This window comes from Amblyomma americanum, chromosome 6, assembly GCF_052857255.1.
Source record: "Amblyomma americanum isolate KBUSLIRL-KWMA chromosome 6, ASM5285725v1, whole genome shotgun sequence".
NCBI classification, from domain to species: domain Eukaryota; kingdom Metazoa; phylum Arthropoda; class Arachnida; order Ixodida; family Ixodidae; genus Amblyomma; species Amblyomma americanum.
Window position 1 is genome coordinate 86,351,556 of NC_135502.1, and position 12,079 is coordinate 86,363,634.

At 43.8% G+C, this 12,079-nt stretch overlaps 1 protein-coding gene across 1 annotated transcript in view; it reads right to left on the minus strand.

Moving 5' to 3' along the window:
* The window catches only part of LOC144093809 (protein turtle homolog A-like), a 208,636-nt gene that overhangs the window by 111,819 nt on the left and 84,738 nt on the right, over positions 1–12,079 (minus strand). Inside the window, exon 2 of the mRNA XM_077627515.1 lies at positions 4,515–4,850. Within this exon, the coding sequence (XP_077483641.1) occupies positions 4,515–4,850 (336 nt within the window). The remainder of the gene's footprint in view (positions 1–4,514; positions 4,851–12,079) is intronic.

Consider the following 12,079-nt stretch of genomic DNA (forward strand, 5'->3'; position numbering starts at 1 on the left):
AGGAACGGTGCCCGGAGAGGTCGGGGGTGGGAGGGGTAAGCGCACCCCGTGGCAACGCCACCACACAAAGCAGAGCAAACCACGAAACAGGCGTCAATGTCCACGCCTCGCTGCATCGTTGCAGACAGGAGGATTTGGCACACATGCCCTCGTGCTCTTCCCGTCCGGCTGGGGCTTTCACTCTTCTAATCGCCTGCTTTCCTTTTTTTATTCTTACTTTTCTGTGTAGGTCGTCCTCCGCATTTTATTCTGCCTTTGCGTGCGCTCGCCCTAAGCGACTTAATTAACTTGTCCCGCATGAGTCTCTCTGTGCGCACACACAGGACGACCACGACGCAAGAAACCCCCCCCCCCCTCCCCCCTTTGACAACGCCCAGACTTCTATCCACGCATGCACGCCGTAAGTTGTGCACTCATCTTCGAGTTAATAAAAGATGCCGCCCAATGCGTGCGAGTTCCTATTCGGTCCTTGCCATAACTGCTGTGAATTCGCATTCTGTTTAATTTGCACTGCACACGCCACTCTTAACGCATTCTGCGATAAATTATCTTCAATTTCTCGGTTACACAAACATAGGTCGATTCGCAGAGCGCCATATGGTGAACTCGTATAGATTGTCTCCTCCGGGGACCAGGATTTCAACATTGAGGTCCGAATCAATGACCTATTCATCAGTAAGATACAACGTCCACAAATACGGGCTGCATGATTGAAAATTCGATCATGCGTACATCAAGTATGTCTGTGCGGTCGAATGATCTCGAAAGTGCGTGCCATCTGATAGCATAAGGGCAAGTAGGCTTCGAGTAATCCTTTATGCGAACGCAACTACTACTGAAGGGTATTTATATTTAACTCAAAGGGTCACGGGAAAAAAAAAAACAGTGGAGTGCCGAGATGCCCGTCGTTGCCGCAGTATAACAGGATTGGTCACTTTGAGCTCGCGGTTCCTGTCTGAACAGCAGTGGCCTGCTCATTTGATGCGAAAAAGCAGCCGCGTCGGGAGAGAAAATGGGTAAGCAAAAACAGTATAATAGCCTCACCAACTATTGGCCGCGCCAGGAAGTTACCGACTATCACGACAGATCAAAAGGACGCACTTTCAATGGTGACGAACATTGGTATGCAGTTATTTATTGTATGGACACTGGCTTTTACGCAGTGGTTACGCAGTAATACACTCTGTTCGATGGAACTACAGAAAAGACCTAAAATACAGCAGCATTAGTGAGCTTCCACTCTCATAATGGTCAGTCTTACAGGGCGACACATTTTTGTCAGCTTTTATTGCTGTGCACTTTACAAGAGCCAAAACGATTAAAAAGCCTAGAATATATCCTGCAATGTTTGCTAATTATTCTATACAGATTTTTTCCCCATAAGCCGTAGAAGATACGCCCATGAAATTTGTTCATGAGTATTGCATGGCCAGTTGAAGTTTTTTTACGCGATAGAATGCATGCGAAGAAAAATTTTCAAAAAAACTTTATTAATCAACTTTCAAAAGTTCAGGGCAAAACGTATTGTTCAACTTAAATAAATTAAAAATAGAAAGTGAAGCGACATTTCAAAATTTTTGATTCGGCAACGCAGTTTGAGATAAGCTTTCGAACGCTCCATAACTTTGATTCCCCCTTCTGCGCATTCATCAAATGACGCCGTTGCATGCAATTTCACCGCAGAAACATCACCCTCATTTTCTACTTTAAAATAAATTACTGAATGAGCACTTCGTAGATTAAATATTAAATTGACGATGGTTTCATGTCTAGCGGTTTAACGTCCTAAAGCGACTCAAGCTATGAGGAACACCGTAGTGAGGGGGCCCGGAAATTTCGACCACCTGGGGTTCGTTAACGTGCAAGGTGACATTTTATAAATGCCCAAATCGGATAGCTGTGTAACCAGCTTAGAAGATTGCATTTTAATTCGTAAACATTGTATGGCTATGTTTGCAGTTTTGTGTTATCGCGATCTTGTCATCATGATAACGTAACGACGAATTGAGTTATAAGAAAAAGAATGGTTCCATTAGATAGAACATCAAAAAATCCCGCAGTGGAAATCATGAGGTGCATGTGGTGGAATTAGTTAATTAATTAGAGCCAATAATGTCCAAAATTGGACGGGGCCGGAGCAAAAGTGGTGCCAAATTTGAAAACACGGGAAGTTCGCGGAGCTAAAGCGTGGCGCTGAAATTGAAAAACCAGAAGTGTGGACGGGGCGAAGCATGGAGCCAAATTTGATAACAAAGCGTGGCGCAAAGTTTGAAAGCTGAAAATGGGCAATGATGGAACTTGATTAATTTAGGCAAAGGGGGGTAAAGAGGGGCGAGGAGTCACTAATGCTTACGCATTTCTCCAATGCGGGAGCCGCAGTGATCTCATAATTTTTTTTCACGTACTATTTCTTAAACCACAACGTCGAATGCGCGATTTTAAAAACTCAGCTCATCTTTGATACAGAGACCTTCATGTTCTCAGTTATATTGCGCCTTATATCCGAAAACGAAAAAGTTCATTAATAAATTTCAGCTCATTTATCTTTCATTTCGTCTTTATTCTCTTTCATTTGCAATGGCCAATGGCCACGTTGCCACACATTAAGCCTGCCAGGTACACACCGAACTATGTTTCAGGGCTTTCAAATAGAAATCTGCATTGAATAATTTCAAACGCCCAGTATGTATTATGACGACGTTTTGTGCGTCAGGCTGCGAACTAGAATGTTGAGGTATACAGCAGAGAATACCTTTCCTGTTTTGTCTTCGTATATAAAAACTACTTCAATATAGCATTGTGCGCAAAGCCTTAAAACAGCTTTCGCTTTTTTTATTTATTTAATTTATTTAATTCGTTTTTGGGGAAAGGAAATGGCGCAGTATCTGTCTCATATATCGTTGGACACCTGAACCGCGCCGTAAGGGAAGGGATAAGGTAGGGAGTGAAAGAAGAAAGGAACAAGGAGGTGCCGTAGTGGAGGGCTCCGGAATAATTTCGACCACCTGGGTATCTTTAACGTGCACTGACATCGCACAGCACACAGGCGCCTTGGCGTTTTTCCTCCATAAAAACGAAGCCGCCGCGGTCGTGTGCGCTGACCTATTGTTATTGAACCAAAAGCGTCCACTACGTTGAGACAAGGAGGGCAGTGCCCACCTCCTGTAAACTTCAAAAACGTCAAACGCGGTGGTATACAAAGGTAAAGATAGCGTACTAAAGCACATACTTTCAAATTTATCGATGTAAACAGCTTGAAAAGTCATCCAGTGCATTTTGGTCAAGAGAGGCCTTTCGAAACCCTGCTACTTTTCGCACTTCAAGTTTTCTCCGTACTGCATTTAGTAGTTGAGAAGCACAAATTTCTGGGCGAGTTGGTAGATGTTCAAGAGAACCGGCGACTGTCTGTGTGTGTCTCCACCTGGTTCTGCGTCTTTTTTCGCTGGCTTTTTTTCTCTTGTGCATTTAGTACTTTGCTCTAGCTTATTTCGTTTCCTCCATGTTCACCACCGTCTGGAGAATGGGCACGCAACGACACAACAGCTGTAACAGGACATTTGGCGACTCTTGGAAGCTAGGAGCGGAAAAAAATAGGCTGTTCAGGTATGCGGTTAGTAAGGTCTGGCCAGGTCGCCACTGCTTCAGGGAAATGGGTATGTGGTCGGGCTGTGCAAAACGTTTTAAATGCGATCCTTCGTCGTCAGAGTTTAAGTCTGCAGAGAGAAGAGGATGACTTAAGTTTATAAAACTCGAAGCCCCAAGGTTCTCCCGTCATGTGAAACCTAAATACATTACAGACGGGCAGCGTTAACGCTGATATAACTTCAGGCCAACTTAAGGTTTTGGAACGCTAGCTAAGACAGGGTATTAAGCTAGGCCAGATCTTGTAGCTAAATAAATCGGACACGCAGTGTACTTCACGTCAAAACTAGCGTTATGGCTTAACATTTCGCGGAATAGTCCAAATTGTATTCTTTTTTTATACAAAATGGATTCAGTTTGCAACGTTCGTGGAACGAAGTATTCATTTGCAGCAATGACGACCTTCTCTGTCGATTTCCTTGCAGCATGTGACCCATTGATACCTTAGTGGAGCATGCGACTTATTGTCATGTCACACATTCATTCACAGTAGGTAATGTGACTCTGACTATTACGACCATGATCTTAACCATGGCCATGTGACCCTGGCTGTTACCGAATCACGACTCATTTACCTACGTACGACAGCATTCAATGCTGACGTTGATATCCTTGTGACATTACACGAACACTTCTGTTGTTGCCTGTTCTTTCATGGACAACGCATTGTCAGCGTCAAGCGCACCACTAGGAGAGAGAGCATTTTACTGGGACGTGGCTCGCAGAATAGCAGCGGTAATCCGATATGAAAAGTGCGCCAGGCAGCACGCCAAGTCAAACAGTTCGGCCACATGGTGGCGCCGGCAGAGCCTCAGCAGTGTGGCAATATATACCCTAAAGGCTCTGCCTCACCAATTCAAAACGCAACTTACCTATAACTTTGAGTTTGATGACGGTGTTGATGGAGCGAGCTTTCCGGAAATCCACTCGACAGCGGTACTCGCCGGCGTCGCCATCCCGCACGGGGTCAATCTGTAGGTGCGCAGGCGAGTGGCCCATGTCGAAGAGTAGGCGCCGTTCGAGGCCCGGTGCCGGAGACTGGCGCGCCTGGTCCACGTGCGCCCGCCGCGAGTCCAGAGTGAAGATGGGCGCCAGGCTCTCGTCCTTGTACCACAGCACCAGCGTCACCGAGTCATCCGGAGACGGAGGACTGATGTCGCACGGCAGCGCCACTTTGCCACCGGCTACCGCCGTGTACACGATCGAGGCTGCAAACAGAGCAGGCAGGATAGGATTTGCTCAGACATAGGAAATTACTTGGATAATTAATAACATCGCGTTTCTGGCTAGTAACCCGAGTGTTTTAATGGATGTCTTGTCGTGTGCTTGTACTGTCGAGAACTCCGTGTATTCGCACTCATGCTGTGCGTTGGCACGTTCCTCTATTCTGCACGATGCATTCGCGTTGGGTGTAGCTGCGCTTTTGTTTACTCTGCTCTTCTTCTGGCTACTTGTACTCATGTGTACTGCTGTATACGGTGGGCTCATGTTGAAAACATCAGTCTTCTTGTCAGAACCTTTGCTGCTTTCCTGCCGTTTTGAGCACTCGTGTACTCAGCAACTTAGCGGTGCTCTTGTCCTGTTGTGTAGTGCTGCGCACAGAGTGCTCTGATCATGTTTACCTGTACTCAACGTCACTGTGCTCTATTTTGTACTTGTGCTGTGCACTTGTGCTTTTGAGTACAGCTGTGCACACAGCAGTCGCGTTGAGTACACCTGTGGTATTTTGTACTCAAGCCTGCTACACAGATCTCCTGCTGCGTACCTGTAGAGTTTAGCATTCTTATATTCAAAAATCTTCCTTAGTGCGTGTTGCCTTGTGTACTACTGCGCACGGAGTGCTCGCGTTGTGCCTAACTGTGATACACCATCACAGTTAAGCGAAACGCAAGCACTCCGTGCGCTAACTACGTACAGAAGCACTGTACAGAAACACTACGCTCTCTAGGCACAGAACCACTCACTCATCGCTCCCATTGTAAACTTGTACTCCAGTACGTTAATGTACAGGGAGCGCTTTTATTTTCTGTACCTTTTTTGTAACGTACAGCTATCGACTGAGGTCTGCTGCTGCGTTGTTGTAGAACGCATGTTTTAATTTAGGTCGGGTGGTTTTAAATTAGAAACGAACAGAGCGTGCAATGAGAGAAAGGCCTTCACTGTATGCATTTCGCCTTCTTTGGCGCCGCCAAAGTATAATGTGGCTGCGAGCTTCTTTCGAGAAAGTAGGCCCCGACTGTCATGCTGTGGTCCACGTAGTGCTAAGGTGAGTACGGCCATTTGCACACACGAGCAGACTAACGTATAAAAAGAAAAAAACTCCCGAATGCCTATCTTTCAATGCCGCTTTCGATGAACCCAAGCGGTAGGAATATACAGCGAGCTCCGAGCAAAGAGCTACCTCGTCGCTTCATTATTTGCTTGATTCGCTTTGAAACTTAACCGAAATATGTATGTCTAATTTAAGATAACCCACAAACCAGATGTTAGACAAATTTAGAGAAACATAAGAAAATATCTCATTATACAATTTCTCAGATATGCTGTCCAGGTAATACAGCAGTTTTTGTGGTGCCCATATACTGCTTCGTTTATCGTGAGTTCCAACCGACAGTGCCAAATGCTGCCACAGGGAAAGGAAGCGCCTCAAAGAACGCTCTACTTTGAAATCAGCCGTTTAGGACCACTTTCAGTAAAGAAAGAGAGAGAAAACCTTTAATAAAAAAGCAGAGAATTTAGACGACGCTTAAAAATCCCTGGCATGCTACTCTGCGTGGGGAAGGAAATTTGGGAGGCAAAGACGGAAAGAGAAGAGTGCGGGAAAAGTTAAATTAGAGAAATAAAAAATGGGGAGGGGTGGGGGCGGAGAACAGAAAATGTGGCCATTGAATGTCTACTAAGTGGCCTCGGCGGGAAACTATGTAACATATGAAATGGTGAGGTGCAAAGTCTGAGAACTGGCCTAACAAAGTTTTGCGAGAAAAATGCAGGAGAGCAACACACTAGATGAAATTAGAGCTTTTCGAGATGTCCAATATCTTTTAAGTAGGCAAAAAAAAGTTCATTTTAATGTCTGTGTTGCCTAAGGCAGACCAAGGGGCCTAAAACACTGTCCATTGTTGGAGGCACTGTTCATAGTACGCACGCTCGTCAGTATAGGCAAGGCACCCAAGCAAAATATGTTTCACAGATTCAATCGAGCCGCAGTTGTCACAGAGCGGACTGTTCGTTTGACGGAAACGGTATCGCAAGGCGTTTGTAAACGCTGCGTTCAGTGTTTGGCTGTGGAGGTTGCCGACACATCACTACAAATTTCTATACTCAGTCGACCCACATCTGCGATCAAGACTCCCGCCTTTCGATCACCACTTTCGGTAATTTTTTTACTCCTCTTTTTAGTTTATTCGCAATATGAATATTCACCTTCATTTACATCCCTTGCACAATGAAGCTTTCTGCAATAGATAGAAAAATAAAAGAAGCACGTTTTAGCCTTGTTTCTGCTGTTTGCTCTTTGTCAACACAGGCAAATAATACTTTAAAGCTGCTGCCCGCTATCCAATAGCTCATGTTGGTTTATCAAGTTGCTTTCTATAGTAAAAACAAAAGAGAACCCATTAACTGCATGGAAATAACGAATACATGAAAGAAACGAGTGCGAACAAGCTCTCGCAGGTTGAGCCATATTTTTTCGTTCTTCGGGAATGATTAGCTGCATGCTTCGCGGTGGAGAAGGAACAAGTTGCGTGGGCAGAATATTTTCTTTATGCTTGAAGTGTAGCGTCGGGTGCAATAGAGCAAAGCCTGCTTTGCATCACGGCGTGCATATTTTGTCCCAGCAGTTTCTTTGTATATTTTAAAAAGATGTTTATGCAGATTCAGTTCGATCTTTGAATGTTTTATGTATATATATTAATGTTAAGAAAAGCGCAGAGCACGGAATGACAGCTGCACAGTACTTACGGCAACAAAGTAAACTTTACATAATTCATGACGCTTACACACCAGCAACTCATCATGTCTTCTAAACTTCTGTTGCCTCCAAGGTTGCACACAAATATTATAGCCCAGAAGAGCCACTCAGAGCAGTCAGCTGCCGGACAAATATCGAATGAATGTTTTAAAAGGTATTTCTAACTAGTTAGACAAATATAGCATCTTCAATCTATCTCCCAGAAAATTTTCTGCATCGGTTTAATGACAACATTTTTTGAGTGTGCTGAAGTGCACGCCGCATTTTAAGGATATCTTTTCACTTTAGATGTCTTACTCGGTCTCTTTTGCCCAGTTTTCCAAAGAATGAGCAAGACATTCGTCACGGTGCTAGAACCTCTGCATAATCATCGAGAAAATATAGAAAATAAATTGTCTCATTTCAGCTGCTGGTACATGAAGCATCTCGTGGGCTGCCGCGGTGGCTCAGTGATTATGGTGCTTGGCTGCTGTGCGATGTAAGGCGTCTCTTACAGCCTGAGTAGCTTTGGGACGTTAAACCCCCATAAACCATCTTCTGCATTAAAAGCTCGTTATCTCAGGACAATTATGTGTAGGTTAACTGTTTAGTCTGCGTTACGCTGTTCGCGTTGTTCGCCGAAGGACAACTTAGCTAGAGTGCCATGGTACAAGAAAACAATCAAAATTCTTACGCACATTGAAATCCTCTGTCTTCAGAATGTACAAGGCATGCTCATTTCGATAGGTGGATGAATTTAGCAAAATCTCTTGGAACGCAGGCAGCCTCAGCAACAACCTCTTTTTATCTTTTAAGCCTTGTTTATCACGCATGCAGGCGAGGTAGATATGATATTATAGAAGAAAGATTGTGAATGCACTACTCAAGTAAAAGACTTTGAAATCAGAGAATAAGTTCAGAATTCATAATAAAAAAATTTATCCTCTTGACGCCAATCTTAGAACGTCGCAATGCAGACACAACGATGTGAGCCCAAGAGGCTTTTTTTGCATGATCAAGATTGTTGAACACTGTAGAACTATTATGCCTAAGTTCAGGCCACAGTTTGCATTCTTTTAACTAAGATACTTGCCGAAACTGAACGCCGTAACTTCCCCGCTTTTTACTGCAGCTCCGAGTGTGTCCAATGCTTGTCACGTATGGGACGTATAAAGTTATTCAAATCGCTAGTTCAGCGCGTCGAAGCAGTTCACAGACCTCAAGAGCTGTTTTTTTTTGTTCTTTAAACATTTTTCTTCTGGCGTCGGGGCAGCATTGAAGGCCTCTTTGTATCCAAACTTTGGAAAAGTCGAAGTCCTCAGGTAACACCAACAAAATTCTAGCTGGAACAAAGGCTCCGGACAAAAGAAAGATCAGAATACCACCAGGAAAAAATCCTAAGGGCCGCACTGTTCCCGTGGAAAAAAAGGGCATCCTAGCGTGACCTCCCCTGGATGTATCTGCACGAAAGCATCTGGAACAAGTGCCTCGCTTCACTGCCGGGGCGTTTGTTTGAAAACCGCTTTTGAATGCCGCATTTCTCTGCCTCTAGCCCCGCTTTCTCAGGAAGAATGTATAAAAAAAATTAAAAGCCTCTCTAGAAGAAACAAAACGCAGGCCACGAAGTTCGCACAAAGTTTGCCCTGACCCTTAAGGGAAGCTTTACAGTGATGTTTGCACAAAAGGAAATGAAGTTCAAGCGAAAGCGAGAATAGCAAGCGAAATTTCGTTAAAGGTACATACAGGTACACATGGGTTTGCGGACTCGGCGGTTTGCGCTTAGTAGCCCAAATGCGTGGAGGTCGCTCGGACATTTTATACCGATGTAAAAGCCGAGAATAAATATTAAAGAAACTTGTAGATTCAGTACCCGGATGGCCTTCCTAGTTTGAAAAGAAAAAAAAACACTGTGTTGCACAGGACACTTTTTGCATTTATCGGTTTCAATTCGCGTCAGGCCCGCACCGCGGCTATGGATGGTCCACGGCAGGAAGCGCCGCGCGCTGAACACTTGCATGGTTGAGCATTTTGTTTGCTTAGCTGCATGCTGGCCGCCGCTGCACAGCACATCAAAAGAGAGATTAACACTGGGTGGAAGGCAGGATAAACGATGCCAGCGCGGTGAAGTGCAGTAAAATAAACTTGAAAAGCAGCCCTCCAAGACGTCAAAGATTAAAGGACTGGAAAACCAAGTCAGCAGCAAACGTTCGAACCCAAATGTTCCGGGGAAATTTGTTTGAGAAAACTTTACCTTCCAGTCAGATCTTTTTCTTTTATTGTGCCCGCTAGCGTACTTCCCTCTAGAAAGATAAAAACTCATCTCAAGTTCGCTTTATTCTGGAGAAAAGTAAGAAAAACTCTGCAAGAGATCTTTACGTATTTAAGGCTTTTTTGACCCAAATGGAAACAGAAAGAAAAGCTGTGGCACGCACACGGCTTCTGGGAGAGAGTCTGGGTTGTTCATTCCTTGACAGCTTCGCGGCAGAATTTATTATCGAGGGTGACTGACAGAGCAGCAGAGGGCGGCCTTTTTTATCGTCTCACTTCGGGCTGAGTGTGAACGATTCAGTAAGTTGTGCGTAATCTCAAACCGGTGTTTATTACGTTTTTTGATATCTTAACGGCTGTTCGTATACCAAAAACGTCAGGACATTAAGGCAAACAGATATGGAAATGAATAATGGGTAAAGGGCACATCCGGAACTTTGAACTCTCGCACCACTGACACCAATGGCTGATATCGCCTTAGCATATTTCTGCATTGGTGCACATATGTCGGTCGCGCAGCTTTTAATCCTTCTGCTAAAGTTCGAACGGTGTTTCTTTATTTTATTTCTTGTCTACGGCATAAAACAAACAATCCTTAGGAAGTTTAACGCTCTTAATATTCCTTACTTACCAACGCTCACACAATCCAGGGGCCGTAAACCACTTGCTGTGCTTTTAAAAAACTTAACTACTGCTATAAATCAGCTACAAGTTCAGTTAACCACTTCGATTAATCTCTTTGCAATGACATCTGCCCAGAGGTTTAATGTTTTGAAATTCACAGTACTGAAAAAGTCATTGTGCCAGCGTCAAACCTTAAATCGACTATTAGAAGTTTTTAACCGAAGTTTGTTATGGTTTCTGTTTTTTTTTTTTTTACGAGAGAAGTTTTGGGATTCAGCTTAGGTGCAGCTTTACGGCCTGATGCGCACTTAAAAAGAAGCGCATTGAAATTGCTTTTTCTGATGCTTCTGGACTACTGAACTTTCGAGGACGAGTGAAAAGCAATGCAACCAAACCATTTGCGTCTGAAAAAGTAAGGTCAAAATCAAAGCCCCAGCTTAAGGTTTTTACGATGGTTATATAACCCCCAAATGCGCAGCAAAAATGAAAAGGACCTATGTAAGAATTATGACCCAGGCGCATGGCCGAAAGGAAATGCTGGCTCAAAGAAACGCAAAAGTACGGCACGCAGTAACCTTCTGCTAAGAAATAGCCAACGAAAAACATTTTATAATCGTTTTTCTAACATACAAATAAAATTAAGAAGAGAGGCCATAAGCAGTCGAACTATGAAACGATAATGATAAACGGCCGATCTTAGTCTAGAGCCGTAATCTAAGAAAAGCATGGACATTTTCTACGTACGGAACAGTCATTTTCTCTAATGGTTTGGAGATATCTACTGCAAGCACAATCGTAATGTACGAAGAGAAAAGTATAACAAGAGAGGTGTATTTTGTTTCATCTCAAATGTTTCTTCCTTTAAGCTGCAAGATGATTCAAAACTTCAGTTTGTTACACAGGGTATCTTTGTACATCATTTAATCGAGCACTAAAGAAAGTGTTTACTGCGCAGGAGAGCAGGAACCCCCGGATAGGCTTTGCTCATTTCACAAAGTGCATTCGCAACAAAATTCAACTTTCATTTTCAACCTTTCAGTGCGAAAGAAGTGTGATTTTTCATGTTGATGCTTTGTGGTGATACATTTAAAGATAGGTTCCGTAATTCTAGCCTAGGAGCCGCATCTGCTCTGGTGCAAGAGGTAGACTTGCTAAGCCGTATACAGGGAGTCCAGGCTAACTTTAGCCAAGGGTTAAAATATAAGATATTTGAGGAAGGCCAAGGAAACCGCTTACATACATCTACCAACCGGCTTGCCCATCATAGGAAATTTCTTGTATTGCTATTAATTAAGTAGTAATTAAGATAATTTTTCTAAACGCGTAAATATTGACTTTAGACAGCAGATGTAAATATCAAAGCTGGAGAGCACCTTCAGAAACCACCATTCCATTTATTTGCGATAAAAAAAAGCCTGACGTGTATCTTTTTTCCGAGCTCCAAAGAAAGCCTGCGAAATACCAAACAAAAATCACTAGACTAGCGCATTCGCGCGCCACTATTGTGCTGCACTCAATCCTGGGTTGAGTGAACGAAATCAGCTGCTGGCAAGGAGCGACGACACCATTGCTCCGGCAGGCCGATATGTTGAC